Source organism: Chamaea fasciata, unplaced genomic scaffold, assembly GCF_029207755.1.
Source record: "Chamaea fasciata isolate MVZ Bird 193981 ecotype frontalis unplaced genomic scaffold, bChaFas1.0.hap1 SCAF_12, whole genome shotgun sequence".
Lineage (NCBI taxonomy): Eukaryota > Metazoa > Chordata > Aves > Passeriformes > Sylviidae > Chamaea > Chamaea fasciata.
In genome coordinates this window covers 9165385-9189206 of record NW_027094097.1, presented here as the reverse complement: position 1 = coordinate 9189206, position 23822 = coordinate 9165385, and the positions used below count along the sequence as shown (strand labels likewise).

General features: G+C 43.6%; 1 protein-coding gene across 1 annotated transcript; it reads right to left on the bottom strand.

Annotated features, from left to right (window-relative positions):
* Positions 1-559: 559 nt before the first annotated feature.
* Positions 560-23749, bottom strand: RFWD3 (ring finger and WD repeat domain 3). Its single transcript, XM_066194432.1, has 13 exons — positions 23600-23749; positions 21049-21433; positions 19423-19673; positions 17590-17687; positions 17297-17494; positions 15006-15097; positions 12744-12858; positions 7873-8101; positions 6504-6654; positions 4156-4332; positions 3324-3538; positions 2852-3069; positions 560-2221 (listed from the first exon to the last, which is right to left on the bottom strand). Exons 1-13 carry the CDS (start codon positions 23718-23720, stop codon positions 2078-2080), a joined length of 2394 nt encoding a protein of 797 aa, XP_066050529.1. The 5' UTR covers positions 23721-23749; the 3' UTR covers positions 560-2077.
* Between the last annotated feature and the right edge of the window lie 73 nt (positions 23750-23822).

Genomic DNA, 23822 nt, shown 5'->3' with positions numbered 1-23822 from the left:
GTTACCCAGAAAATAAAATCAAAGGACTACCTAGAAAATCAAAACATTTAAATTATTTTTCCTATGTACATTTAAAACTTCCCAAATTTCTTGTGTTAAGATGGGGTTGGAGTTGACAGAACATAAATGATGCCTCAAAATAGCTGAGAACAAGAAGCTCATTGTACTAATATGGCAGAGAGCATCCTGCTCCTTCTGGTTTAGTTGTTACCAGAGACCTTCTCACAATATAATTTTACCAACCCTTAGTTCCTGTTCATTGTTAAAATGCCAAAATTTCCCATGCCAGTGAGTTATTTTCATTTAAAAGACGTCCCATGTGTGTAGCCTGACCTTGCTCAACCCTTTTCCTTCTCTTCACCTGGCTGGATCAGGATGGTTCAGCAAGGACTCATTCACTAAATGCTTTCATTATTTCGGCCTGAAGCTCAGTGTGACCTGGAAATAATACAAAGCAAGAGAAACCTCACCTGCATAACGGAACCTTTGGTAATGTTCATAATACATGCAGTGAATGTCACTGAGACCTACTTTCAAAGTACAGCAGCACCACTTCTATTTGAAAATTATAAACACTTTATTTTTACAGTATAAAAACATAGGAACAAAATACTATATAGAGAAATATAAAGTTAAGTTGAGATCTTCTCAGTTCCATTTAAGACAAACAGGATTACATTGTGCAAGGCCCAGACTTCAGCAAATAAAATTATCCTGTCAGCTAAGTGGTGGCATACTCAATCCATATGGGATAGCTGCTGCTCACCACACATCCAGAGGCAGAGGTGTGCCAAGGGATAACCTTCCAGCACAGGGAACTTCTCTTGCAGCTTCCAACATCCTCACAAGTTTGACTCTGTTACACATAAAATGGAACTGAAGTCTCCCTCCATGATCTGACCTGGAGATGAACACCCCAGCCCTCAGAGTATTTACAGTAAGGCGCTAAGAGTGCACCTGCCCTACACATCCCCAGGCTGTGATCCTACCCCACAGGCTCACATTTACACAAACCAGTGGCTGCAGCACACTCACACAAACACAACTGGAAGCTCTCTGTGACCAGTTGTGGAGCTGCAAATTGTCATTAAGTAAAAACAAGCCGATGAAATCCCTGAACTTCCACTGGTTCCTCAAAACAGAAAAAAAGCCAACTCCCCTACCCCCAAACAACAGAAGCAGCCAGCATTCTTTTCCAATGTACTGGCTGTTTCACTACATTCCCGTCTTTAGGAAAGAACACTGTGAACTGCAGCAGCCAAGAGTACAAGAATCATCTCCCTCTTCTTTACCTGTACTTCTCCAGTACTATTTTCATTTTCCACAACCAAACTGTCCACGTTTGCTTGCAGGTAAAGCAGGAAGGAGAGAAGGAAAGGAAGGCAGAGAATTAAGGAATTACAGTGCAAATTATATGCTCATGGTAAAAAAAAAAAAAAAAACCAAAAAAAACCCCACAAAAACCCACAAAGGAAAAAGGTTCTCTGTAGGTTTTTCAAGCCTGTTCTTTCCATCACCCCAAAAACAGGATCCATCCGTGTTAGGGAATAACTGCCAACTGACCCTAGACCTTCAACAGAGCATTGGGAGCATGCTCCCCATGGCAGTGAACTTGCTTTCACACTGCATATCAGCAGTGCCATGAGATGCCTTTTCATCACCCAGTAATCATGGCAGGATTCCACAAGAAAGTGCAGTGGGAGTCTCAGGTCTTCAAGTTCCTCTTATTTTATTCATTTGTAGCAGAGATTTGAAAGTCCCTGTGCTGTATTCACAGTGGAAAAAAAAAGTGCAGCAACACATGCTGGAGACACTCCAGGAAATATTACTGTGCTGAGGCAGCTTGTGGAGTTTGACTAAAAAAAAAATTGACAAAAGAAGAAATAAGGGCAGGCCTAAAGAGGAATCCAGAAGAAGAAAGGAATTGCTCTGGGCACCAGCACATCCCAGTTCCTTCCCACTGCCAGAAAGGTGGTGTAATGGATCCTGTCTCCTGTAAGCAGCAAGTGCAGGACTGAGCAGTTGTGTAGGGTTATCAGCAGCAAATTTGACAGTCTGTGGCAAGCATAGGGACAGCTCACTGCCACTTGTAGATATTCACCATCTTCTCTGTCAGAGTAGCCAAGAGGTGGCTTTGGTTCACTTCCAAGGGACAGATATCCAGCACAGGCAGGTCAGCTGGCAGCTTCTGCAGCATGGAACCACTTCCAGCATCCCAGAGCTGTGGGAGGGACAAACAAGGTCAAGGACTGCAGAACTCTTCCCCTCCTGCACAGAACAGACCTTCCTCTCTCCAGAAAAGATTTCCTGAATTTACTCATAGGACCCTTTCTCTACTTCCACACCCCGCTTGATTGGTCTTTAACAGACTTGCAGCACAATGCCACCCTGACCACCCTCTCTGACCCTACTCATGAGCTCTCATGCTGCCTGTTGTCCATCTTCTGCATTTGGGCTGCTTTTTCATACAAAGGGCAACCCTTCTCCTCTTCCCCATCATTCCTAAAAAGCCTGCATCCTTCTCCCGCAGTGCTTACTACACTAACTATCCCACTTGAGTCTGTTACACCACTCAGAGGGCACAGTTGTGCCACTACACCCAGCCCCATTCCCCTGGGGGACAACAGGGGCTCACTGCCTACATGTCCTTTGATGGATGGGGACCAGAGGCCTTGGCTAAGACTGGGAGTCCCACACTATCAGGAAGTTGTATCTGCCACAGCAGTACAACAGACCAACTAATGCAGGGTAACGTGCGTGACAAAACGATTCCCACCAAAGTGACTGATAAGGCTTCTCTCCTAAGAACTGCAATAAACCCCTACACCACACTGAAAGGAAAAAGACATACCAGAGCAGAATTGGATGCCTCATCACCAGCACACACAAAGACACTCCCATCATCCTCTGGGCTCTGAAAAATGGCATTTTTGGTCAGCAACTTGCAAGCAGGCCCAGCACTGAAAGTCTGAACCGGGTTAGAAGAACACACCACATCTTCTGAGCCCTCTGTCAGTGGACTGCAAGTCAGTTCCATCATCACACAACGCACACATGGGTTATTTTTACCTGTGTAGTAGAAATAAAAATGCAACTTTTGAAATATGTACTCACAGATAGGCTTTAGCTATAGGAATACAAGCAGCACCAGCCTGCAGCTGCCTCCTTTTGCCCAAGTTTTTCTCTATGTGCAGATGCTCATTGCTCTAGTAAGAGCAGGTGCTGTGTTTCTGCTGCGCCCACAGCACCAAAGCTGCTGCTGAGCTAAGCCCAGAGCGGTGAGAAGCAGTGATCAGAGCCTGTAGAGACCCCCCAGTACATACCAGGCCTGTATGTGGCCAGGCAGTGCCGTGTGTTGATCTCTGTTTGGAGATCGATGCAGCCTCCGGGTTCCAGGGGCAGGTAATGAGGCCGGTAGGAGTTGCCAGCCTTCTGTTCCCAAAAGCAGGCTCCTTCCAAGGTCCCAGCCAATATTCCACCATAAGGCAGCGATGCTGAGGCCATGCGGGGCAGGTAGGACAGCGATACCATGGGGCACCTGGAAGGGTCATTGGCAAGACCTGTCAGTGCTGCCAGCTGTAGCTCTGCTGGTGTCCTGCTCGCTGCTGCAGAGCTCCAGTTCTGCAACTGCATGGCAAAGAAGGGGCCTAAGCAGGCTGTGACATGGTCCTTCAAGCAAGGAGTGCCAATGGATGTGACAACTAAAAATTAAATCCAGCTTAACTGCTGAGCCTCATGTGTTACAGAAGCAGCAGACAGCACACATCAGATTAGCACAAATCAGCGTTTGATTCCCAGACTATAAGAAACAGAAGCATCATTATTTCACAGCTCTGTGATTTGTCCTTTCAAAATTAAATACTAAAGCCAGCTCCGAAACAAATTCAGCTCTTCTGTTTATACTGCACCAGTAGGTCTGTTTCTGACCCCTGTGTGCCTTAAAGGGCACAAGTGCTTGGCACCTGCATAAGTTTATATATAAACACTGCATAACCTTATGAGAGACTTCTCACACTTGTGCTAAATGTGAATGTTTGAACAAGAGATTCAGATAACACAATTTAAGCTACTGTAATTGTTGCGTGATTTATGGAAGAAGCTATGTTTAACTTGATGTATATTAGTTGAGAGGAATGATAAATCCTTCTGCCATACCTCGACTTCTGAGGGACCAGTTCTTGAACATGAGAATTTGTGTCTCTCAGATCATATATCATTATAGAGCCATTGACCAATCCAGCATAGACATAGTTTGTATCATCAAGACACCAGCAGCAGCTCCACACGGGACGGCCAGCATTGTACGTCTGCACCACAGTGTTCGTTGCCAAGCTGCAGAAGAAAAGCAAAGTGTTGGCCAGTTGCACAAGTATCTACTGATGAGAAAACAGCACAATTAAAGTAAACCAATCTAGCTTTTTAAAGTCTTCAGACAAAAGATCTCTCTTTAGACCGAATTCTCAATTAACTCCTCCTTTACTCCAGACATGAATCTAAAAACCCAAACAGAATAATCCCTTGGATATTGTCAAGTAATTTATAATTCTTCCAGGCCAGTGCTTCTTTTTCCAGTTTGATCCTTGGAGACTGGGAAAGGAAATCTCACAGCAGGGTCTCAGCTGCCCTTACTGGCAAGAGAAAGCTAAGTTACTTTTCTGGAAACAATTAGAAGCAACTCTGGTGTAGTCCCATAATACCACATATTCCTGAGATCACAGGGCTCATCTCTTCAGATTGCATCTCTCATTAATTATTTTCCCTCTTTTTACACAAGAGGAACAGTATTTATGCCTCAAATGAATCCAGTTTAAGCAAGAGTGAGACAGTGAGTGGCTAAGGACAGTTGAAAGTACATTCATAGTATTAATTATTCCTCCTACAAATCAAGTTTCTAAAGAAGAAGAGAGTCCACAGAGGGGCACAACCCAGAACAGCAAATGAAGTTGGTATCAGATCAGGACATATTTGCAAAGGGCAGCATTGTCAACATGCATTTGCACACTGAGAACAGCAAGAGACAGAAGACTGCACATATCAAAGTAACTCTGGATATCCTTTGTGTGCTTCTCCCGGGGGAAGGTGATTATGCTCAGGACTCCAGAGAAACAAGTAATTGCTCTCAGGTAAGTGTAAGGGGAACAACTACAAAGATCTAGATGGGGAAATGGGGAGTTTGATATCAGAGCAGTGACTGGGTCAAAACAACAGGATGGGGAAAAAACCCCCAAAACCAAAACAAACTCACAGTGGTATTTTAAACAACTGCAAGCCAGAGCAGGAGACAAAGATATCTTGGGTAATTCTTTTGGGGAGGAGGAGTATGAAATGAGTAACTAGAGAAGAAATATCACCAAAGAAAGACTATTTTTTCAGAAGGCGACTGAAAAAAGTATGAAAATGCTGCTGAAGCAAACGTCTAACTCCAAGACATTCTGGGATCAAGCACAAAAGCAAGAGGATCACAAGCCCTGATGCAGCCAACCAGGCAGTGAGAGGCAGATATGGAAGTGTCTGGTTCCTTGTTGCAGTGCCTGCTCACTCTTCAGATTAAGCCATGAAAAGAATTATAAACTTAATCATTAGAAATCTGACACCTTGACTTGAGCATCAGAGACTGTTTTGTTTACTTTTAACTAGTCTAGCAAACGTTTCAACATGGTTACAGGACAGAAATATTCTGTACATTTTTGTGGCAGAATTAAGTTCTCTTCATTGCTTTACTTGTGGGAAAGAATTGAGACTAATTAGTCAAACAACAGACACTTGATCCTGCCTAACCCAACACTGACAGACAGATTGCACAGAGATGTTATTATAACTCAATAAGAATCAAGCAGCCAATAAAGTTTTGAAGCACTGTAAGATTAAGACTGAAGAGCAGCAGAGCAGCAAGAAAACACGCTTATAAACTGTAAATTCTAACATAAATGGACACATTTTTCTCTCAGTCTCTGCATGATTAGTCTCCAGCCTACTGCTTTAAGTCTCTGCTAGCTCTAGAGAGCCTCTAGCACATGCTCAACAATGCTGTCTATGCATTTCCTACCCCAGATGAATTCCATGATCTGCAAGGAGTTTAAAACTGGAGACATCCACATCAGTGCAGGGCAGGAGGGGCCCAGCCTAACCAACCCTCATTTCTGCTTTATGCTGTACAAGTTCCCACACTTCACATTTCCCTTGGTCAGTCCCTGACCAAGTGGACTGTAAATGTCATGTCTATATATTATGCTATTTTTTCTCCACACTGTTAGCCAATCTGTGCTGACATGCTTGTTTTCCACAGGAAAATAATCAGAGAGAGGTAGCTTTATGACACCTCATGCAAAGTCAATCAGTAAGTCCTTCCCTCGGTTAGTTCCTACATGCAGGAAGAATATGCAGACCTGATCTGATCTTTGCATCTTTCAGAAAGCAGAATAGCAAGTGCTGCAACACAGAACAAATCCAACCCAACCACTTGCACACAGCCAAACTCTGCAGGGACAGGCAGCAGGGCTCACCTGGTGAGTTTGAGAGTGCTGTCCAGGGCAGCAGAGAGCAGCAAACCATCTGCTCGAGTGCCGAAAGCCAGGCCCCGAATCTGTTTGCTGTGGATGGGGATGTACTGACTGCTCTTCAGGTTGGCCAAGCTCATCATCTTAACACCACAACCTGCCACAGAAGAAGGGTAAAGCAGATTACTGTGAAGCAGATATGCATAGAACTGGCTATTCTATGCCAGAACTACAAAGTCTGTATTGAAGCTTGTGGTGGGACGAACACGTAAGTTGTTTGCTGTTCTGGATAAGAACTGCCACAAATCATTCTTTAAATCAAATGGCAACAAAGCTAAATCCTTAAGGATCCCAGCTGGCAAGAACAAATTCAGTACCAGTGTTACAATCCTTGTTACAAGGCCTGCTGCTCTTTAGCCAGCTTCTTCAAAGACACTTTTGCCCAGATAAAACCACAAAGAGCAGGATTACATGGCTATTTAAGAGAACAAGCATCACAGCAAAGAATGGTTACAGGTGAACTTAACCTGTGTGCTACAAGAGTCACCACAAAGCCTCCATTCAGTGATTCAGTCCCTGGCTACAAATGCCAGAAAAATGAGACCAGTTAAATGCGGAAAACCACTTTGTTATGTCTAGATAAGGCAATTAACCTCAAACCCATTAACCAAATAAAGTTTCAACAGTCAGAAAGCATTTTGCAACTAAGTGCTCTCAGACTCCTAATGACACATATATTGCACTGAAAAAGCCACTGGCACTGATCCAGATGTCAGGTCACTGGCCCCTGGACGTAACAGTGAGACAAAACCAGGGCTGCCCGTGACTTCTTGGCTTCTTATTTCCTCATTAGGGAACAGCTTTTCAGGCATTCATATTAAATAAAAGGAGTTTGCTTTTTTGTTTTTGGGTGGGTTTTTTTTGTTGGGTTTTTTTTGGGTTTGTTTTTTTTTTTTTTAGACTACTGACAAATCAGCTGCATGTGCATCAATCCACCTACAATTTGGGAAGCAGTGTTTCTCACTCACTGGAAGCTTCTCTGCAGGTCCCACAGCCTGGCCCCTTGTTCTTTCAGAAGGTCCACCTTTTCAAGGATTACCAGACACACCTTTTACCTTCCTGTGGATGTGACATTCCAGCAAGAGAGTCAGAAACCCTCTGCTAGGACTCTGCACAGAAGTGCCAGGGAAAACAAGCTCTTTCGATAGGCAGAAGCTACCAATGCAGGGGCCAGATGAACGATGGGGAGTCTTACAAGTACTTTCAGTTTACAAGGCACATGCAAAAGCCAAGAAGAAAAGCAGGGAGCAGTGATGAAGTAGAAATGACATTAACTTGTGCTTCTGAACCCCCAAATGTTGACTTGCTTAATTACCAGGAATAAAAGTAGACTGTGGAGAAGGCTGTGATACCACAAGACAACTCAGTGAGTCACAGTATGCCATCACTCTGCAGTTCCCAGCCTGAGACACCAAAAAAGCCTTTTCCAAGTGGTACTTGCGCTGGCTTTGGCTGCAGGGGAGGCTGCCTGGGAGGCAGCTGCGGGAGCTGCCAGGTTGCTGCGAAGTGCTCACGTTGTACTGGGCCACCAGAGCCTTCAGCTCCTGCAAAGAAAAAACCCAAAGACTTTTAATGCATCACCAGCAGCGTAACCTCCTGTGCTCTCTGCTTTAGGTGCTCCAACTGTCCTTGTTCTCAGATAAAAAAGGCAAATACAGTCCCATTTCCATGTTATTCCTGAAGTGCTACATTTTTAAGTCTGTGGCCTATGACAGTGAGCAACCGAAGCATCCAAAAGCTGTGTAAATACTGTACTCAAGTCTGTTATTGTATGTATTACACCCTGTGAAAGAGAGGACTCTTGGGCAACACATAAAAGCCAGTAACAATTATTACCAGATCAATGCTGTTTAGAAGAGAATGAACTGCCAAGTATTATGTGCCCCTAAACCACAAGAGAAAGTCAATTAAAACCATTTTCCAGAATTTCCAGAATACCCCATAAAAAATAAAAGCCCAAGATTCACCATAAAGGGCGTTGCAGGAAACAAGTCAGTCTATTTAATGATGATGACCCTGTTCTTGTAAACCCTGTGCAGCAAATTCCAGGAACGACACAACTCTCAAGAGCTCCAGCCCTGTCTTCTACCACCTCCTCCCCTCTTTTCCTCCACCTCAAGTGATGAATGCTCAAGGATACTCAGCAAAGGCATGGCCAAGAATGGCTTCTGTGAGGAACAAGGTATTCATTGAATTCCTTTTTCTGCTGACATCATCAGGGGTGAGGTGGGAATGAAGGTAGTGGCATCAGCATATTGTGAGCCAACTAGAAGTGTCCCTCCCCAAAAAGCATTTTGACCATCTTGTAATCCAAGGTCAAAATCAGACAATACAGAATCTCAGGGATATTTAAGAGGAAAGATATACTGAAGGAAAATTGCTACTTGCTTTCTGTTGTCTGAGCAACACAGGTTCTGCTTCAAACACTATGTAATCTTTAAACAATTAAGGGTCACAAGAGAGATATCATGAATATATCCGTAATTGCAAGTCAGCCTCAATACTGAACCAGCCACCACCACTTAACCTGCATCAAAGCAGAGGCAGCAGTTTTCAAAAAGGCAAGATCAAAGTTCAAGCTCTACATGAATAGTTATCAAGACCTGTAACTTTTGGAACATGCTCAAGAGGAGAGCAGTTCTGACACTTTACAGAGGTCTGATCTCTTTGGCATCAAGCACATTGAAAATGTTCCAAGGGAATATAAAAATTAAAAAGAAAGGAAGAAAAAAAGGAAGCTGGAGATTCCAGATGATCCCATCAGTGCAAGAAAAGACAAAACAACCTGGGCAAGGAAGAAGGGGTGTGAGGGTTGTCAGGATACTTATGATGAAAGCTGTAGCTTCAGGCTTAGAGTAAGCAGTCAGTGAAAACACAAGTAACTTAAAAGAAAGTAACTTTTAATAGAAAATTTAATAAACTCATTATTTCTAAAAGGTGAGGGGGGAGACCAGGACCACTGGGGATCGGAAGAGATTAAAATTATCTGTTGCTCTGGGGACCTTATAAAACTCTCCTTGTCACCCACATTCAACATTCAACTTTCACACAGGTTATTAAAAAGGAAACCAAGCAATTAAAAGCACAAGGACTATTAGTGCAATGTTTACATTTAAACACAATGGACAAATCCAGCAGAACCAGGAAGTCTTACAGCAGGCACATTAGCAAGGTGATTAAAAACATTGTGCTGTAGACAAATTCCACTAATTGTGCTCAAAAGAACATTCCGTTCATTATGTAAAAGCCTATACTTTCCTTTAAGATGCTTTTTTAAGATGCCTGGTGTCAACTAAAGGCCTTGAGAGCAGACTCCTCACTCTGCTCATGCTATGATTGCTTCTAGATTTCAGCTCACCTTTGCACTGATGAATGAACACAATCACAACAGGGGGAAAAAACAGGCTGTATAGCAAAAATCTTCCTGAGGAGCATGCAGGAGAAGGAAAAGCAGAAGAGCACAATGAATGGGAAAGGAAAACCAGCAGCTACAATAAATTCAGAACAGTTTTGAGTTATTAGGTTACAGCCCTAATAGCCGATATGAAGCTTTCAAGACAAAGGCAGGTATCAATGACTGTCACTCTCTGGCTGTTTCCCACAGAGCTCTTAGAGAAGCCATACCTGCCACCTTGCACTGCACAGCCCCAGCCCTGCCTTTAATAGAGAAACACAGGACAGGACAAACTCAAGCAGTGGTGCAGCACTCTGGACATTCCACCTTCCATCTCTCTTCGAGGTTCAGGTTCAAATTCAGTCTAAAGGACATGGAGCATTTCTAACTGGCTTCACTATAAACAACAGCAATGAAACACCAGCTTTCACTTCCCCAGACATCAACTGGAGGTGAACACAAAGATAAACCATTTTTATTCAATACAACAATTAGTCTATTTTTTTTTTCTAGAGGTATTGGATACACAAGCTTTTTGCTGATACTTTGCCGTTCAATTTTTTTGGATGCTCTGAAAATCCTATTTTAAAGAAGTTTTTCCATTACATCAAGCAATATAAACTGATCTCTGCAAGGGTCACAATTACATTTGCTTTCTTCTCCACAGCAGCATGCAGTTTCCTGTAATTTCCCTGCCAGTCCTCCTTTTCCAGCTCCATACCCAAACAGAGCTACTGCTTCCCCATGTGCAAAAATCAGATCTCCTACCCCAGCTGATCAGTGATACTAATACCAGAAGGGAGAAATGGTTAGCTTAACATTAGTTACTTTTACTGAAAATGCTGGCAGATTTAGGAGGAGTACTGCAGTAGCTCACATCTCTTTCCCAGGTTCTTTCTGCTCCCAAAGGAAAAACATTAGGTAAAAGTAAAGTGCCAGCAGCACTGGTTCCAAAATACAAGCCTGAACACCTCCATGTGGTGGGCATGACACAGCTCAGCATAGCCCCCACTCCTGAGGGCTTTCATCCAGAGTTCTCCTCATCTTCAAGTTCCTTTTCTTACGTATTTTCATCTAGCTAAAGACTTAAAAACCAGTAGTTTCCTAGCCTGAATAACATTACATACTTCAATAACAAAGTACAATGAACAAGACTCTTAATGGGTAAAAGCAAAGAAAAATGCATACAGACCTAAAAAAAGGTCATAACTAGTGCCATGACTGCTGCTGGGCACAGCTCAAGAGCACTAGCAACAAAAAACTCTGAACAACCCAACCCTACACTGCAATCACCCAACAAGGGCTAGGCTAGAAACCTCCCAACCTAAATACTTCTATACAAGTAGTTGCTTTACTATATGACTTCTAATAAAACAAGGAGCACATTAGGTATCTGCTCAAAATGCAATCAACCAAGTTAAAGACTTATTGCAGACTTCCTGCTGACTTTTTTGCTCCCCAGTATATTGTTTTATTTTCAGTTTATTCATAGTATAAACAAGCACCTTAAAATTGCTTCCACCATTTGCATTAACCACTACAGGACAATGATGAATGCAGTATAAATACTGAAACAGAGCTTAAAGAACACAGGGTACTTAATCTTTATAACATGTGACTTCAATTCAGTTAGACTGGATACTCCATCATTTAACACCAAATGAATTGCAGGAAAACATTATGGACCTGCAATTTTATCTTATTTGCATTTTTCTTAAGGCAAAGTTTGAAGTGGTCCAATTTTCTTATTAGTGATGATAAGCATATGGCTTCATGCAGGAATTTAGGGAATTTACACAGCCTTATCTTATGTCACACAGGAAGACTTCAGCAAAGAGGATGTGGTTTAATGTACAGATATGAATAGCCAAGTCTATTAAAAAAATATCCAGGAACAAAGAAAAGCCTAAAATTAAGCAGGCTGCTAGACAGTGAGAGGACATCATCTGCCTCACTCAACAAAAGGTAGCAAACTGGCAATGAAACAGGCTTTTGGAAAACCTAGCATTGGTGGAATTAGCCAGCTAATTCACAGTTGGAAGCACCAGCAGAGTCCATAATTTCTAAGAATCCTGTAAAAGAAGTTGGGATGGGTTACAAAATTTCTTGGTATTGCACAACCCAGAAGGAAGCAGTCATTTTACAATCCACCATTTTTACTCAGTAATTTGTCTTCTAAGAGGTGCTCCTCAGCAGCTGCTCAGCCTGTGTACAGCCTCCCCTATTGACAGGCCAGGTCTCAGGGTACCAGAAGGTGTTAAACTGAAATGTTGTCTAACATTCAAAAAAAAACCCCAAATCCCTAGGGCTTTTTTTGTTTTCTTTTGATTTTGCAGGTATGCAAAAAAATCATGCCTCTTCACAAACTGCTTTTCAAAGGCTCTTGAATAACTATTGATAATAGGTCATATTACAGGTTTACTACAGAGATTTCCAAAGTTTATTTTGATGCAGCTACAAGAAAGATCAGTAGAGTAAGTCTGGTTCTTTATTACCATGCCCTTCCAGGCACCACAACACCTGAGGGGGAACCTGCAACATCAGCAGCCAAACAACTCTACTGCTGAGCTGCAAATTCAATTAAGTCTTAAAAGCCCAAGAAAAAGTCAGTATTTTTGTAGCACATATCCAGCCCAGGATGTCTTTACCAACTTGGAATGATTCACCAACTGAGTTTACTAAATCTTGCTGGTTACTAAAACTGGAATCCTGTCATTTCTCCTCTAAGGGAGTATGGAAAAGGCAGGCTGGAGAAAAAGAAATGCTCTGTGTATTTGTAGCATGAGACTCACCTGAACTTGCTTGCGGAGTTTGCTGCATTCATCTGTCAGAACCTGGAGCTGGAGACGGCTCTGTGCAGATTCCAGCTCTGCCTGTCTCCTCAACTTTTGCTCCTTTTCCAAAGAGCTGGAGGAAGGAGAGGAAAGCAATCCTTAGGTCTAGGTATTATCTAGGATGCTTTTCTGGGCTGTCAATTCCTGCCAGCTGACTTCATCCCACCATAAGTCCTGTTCAGACAAACCCACAAGTAACAGAAAACCTGGTGCTGCACTAACACAATACATTCACCTTGAGATATTCAGTTATGCAATTGTTCTGAATGACTCACTTCAAGTATTGTTCCAACAACTTTTCTCCTCACCCTCTCCAAAAGGACTAATTTAGTAGAGGAGAGTGAAAGAAAAGTCTGTTTTCTTTCCCCTAACAGAAACACTTAAGCAAATTCTATACCATCATGTCCATGTAATAAACTGTCAGTAACACAGCACATCATAGCATAATTACATAACAGCAAGATTTTCAAGCTTGTATCTACTACCAGTAGCTAATCTTGTATTTTAGGAAAATATATATGTACCAGAAAAAAAATCATACAGATAAATTCTCTGTGAATGCCTATAAAGAAGACCCACTTACTACCTCACCTTGAGCCCAAAAGTGCATACATACCATTTAGCAGCAGCACTTTTGATAAGTTACTTGAATTTATTTCTCTTTCATATAGGCTTACATGAAGGAATAGCTGAAGTGGTGAAAGAAACACCAACACTCCTTAAAATTATCTGTACACTTGGTCTGTGTTGCCCACTGCATTCTGTATGTCACAAGTTGCAATACTCCAGATATTTCTGTCATTCATGTGCAGGGAGCTCTAGCTTGCCTAAGTATTTTGCAAATGCACATACCTAGCCTTGCATGTTCCAAAGCACAGAATTCTGTTATTTCCTTATAACTTTTTCATGTGATTTTTTTTCCTGCAGACGAAACAGGTGAAATGCTTATCTAACCATCACAAACCCAATCTTTATATCAATACCCAAAGCCTGAAGGCTGGTGGGTTTTTTTGAATGTGAGAAACAAATTCCATGATCTTATACCTAATTTAAAACTACGTGCAAACAACGCTAATGCATGCACACACACATCTGTGCTCCACTCGTGGCTGTGTGCCACAAGGCAGCCACTGCCAGTAGCTCCATGGACTCACAGGCAGTCACTGGTCCCTGCCTTACAACAAAACCAGGAGGCAGAGGAAGGACAAGGCATGTGGGGAATGGCTGCACTGAGGTTCTGAGACACAAACAGAAGTCAGACAACTACCCCTTCATGACAGATAACAAGATTTACACACCCAAATATCTTCCGTGCCTTTAAAAAAAATATTGATATATCATTTCTTTTTCTGTGTTAATCCAGTAAAAGAAGCATGATCCTTCCAAAGGTACACTTCAAACACTAACAGGCTGTGGCAGTCTGGAGAGAAGAGATTCTTCCCTTCCTGACTGTTACTCCTTAATCATTTCTGATCTATAATTACCAGGATAGTGAGGTTTCTGTTGAAAGACTGCCTTAAAAGAACAGTGCTATAGTTGTAGACATGTAAAGACACCCCTATTAAATTCTATTCAACACAAGACTCAGAAGAACTCAGATACCTGCAGCCTTTTAATTTCAGAATTGTATCTGGGACAGCATCTTACTGAAAAGAAATGAGTCCCCATTTTCATACCTGCTTTTTTCCCTTTTTCAATACAAAGTCTACATTTAAGTTAGAAAGGGAAGTGGGAGTCACAGTAATGCTTGCTGACCTTTTGCAAGTAAAGCTACATGAAGAGTTTGACAAAGCAAGATGGAAAGTGATTCATATGAGGTATTACTCTGTTTAATGCATGCAGAAAAGATGGCAGAAAAGGTCAGCTATTTACCCTCCTTGCATTCCTAACTATGCCCTGCTTTTCCCATCTAATGATGAATTAGCAATATACAGCTTTTTGGCATCAACTTTGCATGTCCTCCCATGATAACATTTCAGGATATAGCACAAGATCGCTTTTGCTGTTTCAGGGCCACAAAATGCAAACTCAAGAATTATGCTGCAAAAGAAAATTAAGACATGCGACGCAGCAAGGCCTTGATTCTTTAAGGTAGCTACACTCCTGATAAACCCCAAAGGAATGCACAAATTGCTGTAGGCAATACAGGAAATTAAAGCATGAAGAAGAAGCCAGAGTGCAGCTTTCAGTGCCAGGTGTCTTTATGTGGAGACTCCATACCTTCTCATGCGCTCCTGCTCGCTGGTATCCAGCGCTTTCAACGTGCGCGCATACAGGACCACGATGTCAGAACGCTTGGCCTTCTTATTGCACTGAAATCAAACACAAGCTCAGTTCATCTACAGCAATTTAACTATCCAAACTATGCATCCCTAGGAGTCCGGAGGTATTGTTTTATTTGGCTCTGAAGGGAGGGGCTGTCTACTGGAAAACAATGCCACAAACACTTACAAGCATGTTTGCAATATGCTCCCTCATACAGACACCAGAGGTCTAACCAGGGCTCCAGTAGAAGTTAAATATCCTACTGCAACTTTAATTTTCCACTAAATGTATTCTGCTAATGCACCAGCAAGGCAGCATGGCCAGGTAAGTTCCAGGGACAAAGAGCCCCGAATCAGACAAAGAAGTGAAAACAAGAAGATCTAGTACAAAACACTAGCCCAACTGCAGGTCTGAAAACACCAAGACTTGTTGCTTAGCCAACAGACAAGGATTTAGGAACCCCTGAGTATACTCCCAACCCTTATTTCTGTACTATATCCCTTTAATCAAATTCTACAGGCCCAAATCCATAAGAGTGTTCCAGTGTTGTATGAAACACTGACATCTCACTGACTTCAGTGACACACAGGAAAGAAGATATCTCAATAATTTTGTGCATCTAGCTGCAACCATTTAGTACTTTACATTCACCTTAAAAAGAAGGCAAGTTAGAACTTGTAGATGCCATTATTTCTTCCAAGTTTATTGTTTTGCAAATATTCTTTGTTGATGCAAAAACAGGTAGTGAATACTCAGAACAAGTAACCTTTGCTAAGCATTAAATTACTGTGTGTGCTTCAAATGCAGACTTCTCTATTACTTAGCAGCACGAAGGCAAGCAATAGTTTCAGAGCAGACAACTTCTCTCCCTTTGTAAAAACTGTCTTGCTGAGCAGTAAACGGCCAAGACAGTTTTCCTGGCAGCCAGCAGCTGCCACTGGCAGGATCAGGAATGCTGCAATTTCACAGTAACTTGCACTCAAGCCACTTAGTATACAGACCATGCACAGCAACTCTGGGCTATTCAACCAGAGAACGCCCAGTTGCAAAGGACGGCAACTGCAAATGAAGGGAAGATGATTTAGCTTCAAGGTTCTCTCCAGAGCAAGTTCTCCCCAGAACATTTTAGTATTTGTATCACTGGAAGAGAAAGAGGGAGCAAGAAACCCTTGAGATGTTAGTGTTCAAGAAGAAAGCAGTCAAGAAACTCCAAAGAGTAAATATGCCAGGCAGGTCTCTTAGAACTCTGTCTGGGCCTGAAGTGGGGGAAGAAAAGCTTACATAGAATTGACAGGGGTAAGAAAAATCAACTTTGGGCTTTTGCTGTGGCAACAGGGATTCTTTAGGTTTAGTCACAGCACACATCAAGAGGAAGTTTCTTGTTGAGAGGAGGGAATCCTGCAAAGTCAAGCAAGAATGCAGAAGCTCTCAAAATGACAAAGCCAAAGAAACCCTGGGCTTCCAGCCACCGACTCGGAAAGCGGCAGAATTGAATCCTATTTACAAGGTACTCATTGACCTATTTTTTGTCAACATTCCTTCACGGAAAAAAAGGAATAAGGAATGGAAACACATCACAGAGACGTGCAGGCCTCATTGAAAGAGATCAGTATTAACCATGAAAAGAAAGCTGGAAAGAAAACCTTCAAATGCTGATTTACCACTTGCAAAAGGACACTAAAAGATGTAACCTGGTTCTCAGTTTCCTCTCTACCAGCTTCCCAAACCTGGTCCTCTTAAAGGCTGCAAAAGCAGATGCAGTTCAAAACAGAATATTAATCAACTGAAAACTGAATTAGATGATCTTTAGGGTCCTTTCCAACCCTAACGATTTTGAGGTTTCAAAACAGTTCTCAGACAGATTTCTTGTCCAATAACATAGTCTTTATGCTTAGTTAATTGCTTCTAGGAATCTGTCTGCTATTTCCATTCCAGGTGGTTCTCTCCAGGACCAGAGTGGGGCATTCTGAAACCATTTCCAGGTTTAGTACTTGAACCCTCAAACTTTTGCATCTGCTACTTACAAATGCTCTACTTCAGGGAGAAGATCTAAGTCATAACCCATCCTTTAAAGTACTGCTAGTTGTTACAGGCCTAATAGCATCATAACAATGGGGGGGGGGTGTCTTTACTTCTGACAGCAGCTTCACACAGCAACCAGTTGTAACACTTAGAGTGAGGCAAAAGTTAGGCACACACAGTAAGTGTTTTAAGTGCATTCCAGTGCACATAAACACCCATTTTACCTGAGGGCACTTCCCTGCCTGTCCCTTGAGCCACCTCTCAATGCACGTGTAGCCAAAGAGGTGCCCACACCGCAGTGCAGACAGACGGTGGTCCCCAGCATTGGTCCACTGCTCAAAGCAAATTGCACAGGTATCTCCTTCCTCCTCATCCAGAGGTGCAACAGGAACTGATGGCTCCAGTTTCTTTAGTGGAGTTGCCTAGGATTAAAAGTTAAAAAAACAACACAACTGTTTTAGAAAATGCAGCATTTATCATATATAATCTGTCTCCAAAAGCATTTAGTTCACCTTACTTGCTTTTGCTGGACTTCAGCTTCATCTTCAAGACTTTCATGCTCTGCAGAAGCTTGAGACAAAGCTTGAGGTGGCTCTGCTTGGACCTGACTGAAAACTAAAGAAAGCATTGCTTAAATAACCTGGTTCATCATGGGGGGAAAAGGAGTTTTCCTGCTTTGATCTGAAATCATCAGGGCACAGGTTAAGTAGTGACACAGCACAGGTTACTTCCAAAGTTTCAGATCAGTGCCCTGGACACAGTCTGTGTGTAAGGCCTTCTATACATGAACAGTAGTGCTGAAGAATTTTATGTTTTCTTTTATGAAAAGCAACAGAATTTCAGGAAAAAAGGAGAGGCCTTTTAAGGACGGCAGTTGCTACGAGAATTTTCTGACCTGCACAAAACAAACAGACCCGGTCTATAGTTAGGCTGATGTAAGGTAATATTCCTGCGTCATTATACCCTGAGAAAGACAGACACCAGTATCAGAAGTTGCTTTGCCAAGAGATCTAAGCATGCATATTTCATGTGCCAAGAAAGCATTTCCCGTTTGCTGGCTGTCCATTCACTCTGACTTCAGCAGTTTTCTAGCTGGTAATTGCCTGAACTACCAATTCTGCTGGTATTCTCCCTATGTTTTTGTGGTAGGCCTCTGTCAGACCACCTGTTGAGGCATGGGCACACTGAATTGCTATGGGGATAGCTATGGGCACGCTGAATTGCTGTGTGGTGTGGATAGCACCACCACCAGCACAGTAAAAAAAAAAGCAGAAATCACTGCCTCCCCTCTAGCTCCTGACAAAACAGGAGTTATTAATCACATTTAGTAATCAAGGCAGATATTCTCCATCTACAGGAAGTATCACCTAACCCTGGCTAAGGTCAATAAAGTTTTCAGCCTCTGTGGTTCTGGGCTGTAAGAGAAGCCACTGGTTTATATAAGCAACAAGGAAATTCCAAAAAATCCAACAGAGAGCATATGTTCACACAATAATATACAGCACTTAACAGCTTGAGCTCCTGTCATGTGTAAAACTAGCCCAGAGCAAGCAGAATGGATCTGTTTTAAAGACACCTCATAGACATACCCTTTTAAAAAAGGTAACAAGGTGGGCTGGCCAATCAAACCCAAAACTGAGGGCATAGAGTGAATCATAAGGACATTCCTTAGAGACTGAAGTAAAAAGATATCCTTGTTCTTGTATTCTCTGGGCATCAATAACCTTGACTAGCAAGTTAACTATTTGTCACTCTTACATAAACTGTGCATGTTCATCACAATGTCACTGAAGTGTGCGTCAGACTGTGAACATGAGTTTAGATAAAGAACTGCGAGACAGAGATGAGGAAAGAAAAAGAAAAACAAAAAGCACCTCCATCTCCTCATCTAAGTCTCCCAAGTTACAGGAATGAAAACTAAACCGAAGCAGATTGAAATCTCAAATAATTAAAAAATACTGAATCAGATCCTTCTCTGAAAGCACTTGCTGATGTCCAAGCTGTGTCCTGATGTCTTCAATAGCACTCCTTAATAATATGTGACAGCATGGCAAGCAATAATCTCTAAACTTAAGTTACAAATCCTGGAGATGTTCAGAATAAGTAGCAGTCTGCAAACAGCAAAAAGACTGAATTTAACATAATGATAGCAATCACCCATAGCTGCTGCTGCTCTCTGGAGCTACTTGCCAGGAAGCCGTGTGGCAGCAGCCTGCTCCTGTCAGCTGTGGGCACAAAGATCTCTGAGCACCGTCTGTTGAGAAGCTCGAAAGGATTTCCCTGCTGAGTTTTCAAACAGCAAGAAAAGTGTCTGAAATCAGTCTCTACACAGCTCCAATACAGCACAAACCTCCTGAGCTCACTGCTGGAGGCGTCTCCTGGGTTGATGGTAACAGTGGTGCTGCTGCCTCCACTGCTTCCTCCTCCTGCTCCTCCTCCTCCTCCTCAGAAGTGGTGCTGTCAGAGTCAATCACTTCTATTGTCTCATCTGGGCGCTGTTCCTGGGTGTCCCTCGCATTATGGGGGATCTCCAGGTGTGGCATTGATCCTGCAGATGGCTCTTGGGTCCTACTGATTTGAAAGTAATGGTCCAACGCTGCCCTGAGTCCAGAAAAGCAAGAAACAAAAGCCACAGTCATTTCAGGTAAGCTAAAGACTCACTATGCTTCTCCATGAAAGTTTACAGGAAAATTCCTGGGCTTTGACTGCAGCAGGAATGTGTCACTGTTATCAAGTCAGGCCTTTTCTGGTGGGGGGGAAATCACACAGGATAGCCCAGTGAATAATCAGCAGGATCACCAACAATTCATTTTGCTCAGTTCAAAGAAAATCTTCAAATTACAACAATGATATTCTCCCTTCTTTTGGGGGAGAAGGGGATGGTGGGGTTGGAGAGGAGAAAAACAAAGTAGTATTGCTCACTAATAAGCCTAAGGAAACTCCTAATCTGTCTCTCCAACCCTGACTCAGCCCTGGTTCCTGGAGGAACTGGTACTGTGAAATGCACACCACTTGGATCAGAGCCTCATTCCATTGACTATTTTGTGCTTAGTCTTTCTACTTTCCCTCTTCTTTTCTACTGGAACTCCATCCCTAAAATGTCCTTCCCTCTCCCCGCATCAGTTCAGCTATCATCTCAATTATCCTTCAGATTCAAAGGAGTTTCTCAGGTTGCCTTCCAGCCCTCACAACTACAGTGACCTTCACAGACAATCTGAGGGCAAACAATACAGTTGTGTTTAATCAACTGGGAGGAGAGGAGCTCTTAGTCTTGCTGAATTTAAAAGCAATGCTTCAGTTAATTATAATTTCACCCCTGGCACATAAAAAAGCTAGAATGATGAGACAAAAACCAAATGAAATAGAAACTGGGATTTCCTTCTGACTGGAGAGCATCCCCACTCATCCCCCCTTTTAATCTCATCACAAATTGTATTAAATTTTGTCTGAAAGTAAAATAAAAACAAACCCAAAACCCAACCAAAAAAACCTACAGAAAATTATCAGTTTGTTTGTGAAAGTTTCTGCAGCAACTGTCACCAGCAAATGTAATCAGACCCCAAATCAAAGGTGAAATGCAAATCGGAGCACAAGCTCCGCTGAGCTAAATGCTGGCTGGAACAGGCAAGAATCAGCATTGCTGCAGGAATCACAGACAGGAATCTGGCTGCGTGGAGGGAACAGCAGCAGCAGCAGCTCTGCAAGCAAAATTCAAAATGTAGAAGGGCTCAGAAGTCAACATTACCCCTGCCCACAAATGAAACAGGGGGATTCACTTAACAAGGGCAAAGAACCTGCCAGAAGAGACCAGAAGTCACTGTGCTATTACTGAACTTATAAGGTAAGTAAGGCACCCTGGATTTGGCCCCAGCCACACACCTGGGCTGGGCTCTGTAAGCCAGGAAGCAAGGAAGTTTTGAACTGATGCTGGACTTGATCAGAGGGCTGTTCAGACCAAATTTAATTTCTGCTTTACCTGGCACTGATTGTCCTCTGGGAGCCACCAATTCTCTGCTGCCTGCGAGCTCTCCACACTTGCGGCCGCTGTGTGAGCTGTGGCACAGGCAGCGGTTGGTGCAGATCAAACGCCCCTGGTACCCTCTGCAGCCCACCGGGGGCCGTGGCTGGAGTCCCCTGCAGGTCAGGCTCTGCAGCTGCTCCCCTTGTTGTACCAGCGCTGGGTGTGACAACAGCATCATCAACAGGAAGGGCTGCAGCGCTGCCTCCTCCTTCCCCGGGCACAGGGATGTGGGATGAGAGCGCTGTGTGACCTGAGGGCTCCGGGGAAACTGTCTGGAGGGTCTCCACTGAGTAACCAGCCACTGGTTGGAGATCAACTTCCATCTCTTCTTGAGCCATTTCTGCAAGGAGTTGAAAGAAACTAGTATTTACTTATAAGTGTACCCTACGTGTGGCCTGGCGCTAGCAAGAACCAGGTACAGCACTCAGTGACTCAAAAAGCTTTTAGAATTCCGAGTCACGAGAAAATCTATCCTTTGCAACAGAGCTAAACCACAAGTCAATACACATTTATGAGCTGGGAGCACCCTCCCAGAGTCCTGGGTTCAAAGTCTTTGGCTTGACAGCAGCTAGCACCAAAGGCACATTGCAAAATCAATTAAATAAGCATTGGGATGAGTATGTAAAGTTAATGTTTTCTTGCTGCCATCATTTACTTGCCAGGTAAATTCATGTGAAACTTGAAGAACAGTTGGAAATACCTCAGAGAGTCTCCTGGGTGAGTAGCACTGCACAAGCACACACAGATACAGCCAGAAACAAGCTCCATGACACAGCCCTTTGCTGCACTGCTCTCAGGAGGTGGACTGACATTCAAGTTTCTTCACATAAAATTGCCTTACGGTAACAGATCACTGTGATCCTTACCCAGAGTGCACTGAACAGCCCTTTAGGAATTTACCAACCCCAGGCAAACCCAGAAAGGGCATGACAGCAGAACACGTGACTGACACATTATTGGTACCAAGTTATCTGCAGCATCAGCATTTGTGGATCCATATTTAGCCCAAGACTGGATAAACATGAAATTTGCAGTAAAACTGCAAATATATTAAATATGGTTGCCCTTCTACATTTTTGGCATATGGATTTCAGGTTACCTCCAGAACAGGAGTACTACCTTAGGGTTTGAAGAAAAACAGAGACAATAGTTTGTGCATTGTTAATTCTCGTGTTGCTGTCAGACACCAAATTAAGAGCACTTGGGTCACACTATTTTTACAACACAAAAAGTTCAAGATTATTTCATTAACTGAATGAACAGATGCACTAAAAACTCACAAGTCCTTTATTGGAAGAGGTGTGTGAATTAAATTCTCCAAAAAGTACTTAAGCAATCACAAACTTGAAAAGCCTTGGGAATTGCAGACCTTTAGCACTATTTAGAAGCCCAAAGCACAAACACCAGTTTTACCAAGCTGGTAAAATTTACCCAGCTAAGGCTGTATAAAGAGAACAGACGCTGGTTGTGTATAAAAAGTAGCTAGAATAAGTATACAAGAATTAATAAAAGAGGTTCTACTAAGGCTCAAATATTTTTATTGGAAATTTAAGAAATTCTAACTTATGAGTCATTTCATCATTCTTATCCTGATTACCAATTCAGCCTAAGCTAGGCCAAAAATAGTCATTATCACCTCCCACCAGAACAGCTGCATGGCCAAGACATGGTAATATTCAACAATCAAGTACTGCATCTCTAGCACTGTGCTCACGTCCACGATAGAATAGACACCTATAACCATAATACACCCTTTATTTTCACCACACATAGAGTCATGATGTTAAGGGGCTGGAAGAGATTGGTTAAAGATACAGTCCCAAGCGTCCCTGCCTTGGGCGCTAGGCCTTATCCAGCCCGGCCTGGAGCATTTCCAGGGTTGTGACATCCACAGCTTCCCCGAGCAACTTGTTCCATTGCCTACATTAACTGTGAGATTTATAAAACCGCTGATAGTGGCATTTTCACGGTTAAATCTTAGAACCTGGCCTAAAGGAGCGGCGCTCCCTCCATGCAGCCAGCTGCCCAGCAGGCAGCCCCGGGCAGAGCCGGCAGACGGAGGGTGTCCACCAAGGGCCTTGCTAGGCCCCCAGGGGAAATCCCGGGCGCTGCCCCAGGGCCCGCACCCGAGGGCTGAAGGCTGGAGCAGCAGCTTCCCCTTGCGGAGGGCACCCCGGCCCCGCTCCGCACGGCCCGCAGGGGTCTGCCCGACCTGCTTCAACATGAAATCAACGAAAAAAAAAACCCGAACACGACCCAAACGAAACACACGCTCCACAAGCGGGGATTGCCTGCTGTCTTTTTCACAGAGCACGCATATTTGAAAGACGAACCCGTCACAGAAAAGGGCACGGGAGCGGGATACGCTCCCCTCCGGCAGCCGCAGGCAGCCTGAGCGCTCGGGGGAAACGAGCCGTGCTGGGGAACTCGGCCTGGGCCCTGGGGGATGGAGCTGGGCCGGGACCCCGGCCCCGAACCCGCCCCGGCCCCGCCGCCCCTCGCTCACCTCCGCCGGGCCCGACCACCCGCTCGAGCGCCGCGCCGCCCGCCCCCGCCGCCCTATTGGCTGGCTGCCACGCCGGCGCCCGCTGCCATTGGGCAAGCGAGAGCCGCTTCCGCCTTCTCATTGGCCAGTCGCTCTGTCCGTCTGTTCAACGGAACTGGGCGTGACAGGGGCGAGAGGCAGGGAGCCAGGGGCGTGCTCTGATTGGTCAAAGCGCCGCAGTTAA

Bases quoted from the DNA above. Each gene is read 5' to 3' on its own strand.
- RFWD3 (XM_066194432.1), bottom strand. From the start codon at position 23,720: ATGAGAAGGCGGAAGCGGCTCTCGCTTGCCCAATGGCAGCGGGCGCCG. The intron at 15,098-17,296 runs GTAAAATGGGTG...GTTTGATTTCAG, and splicing joins AGGCAGGGAAGTGCCCTCAG to TGCAATAAGAAGGCCAAGCG. The intron at 12,859-15,005 runs GTATGGAGTCTC...TCCTTCCTCCAG, and splicing joins GAGCAGGAGCGCATGAGAAG to CTCTTTGGAAAAGGAGCAAA.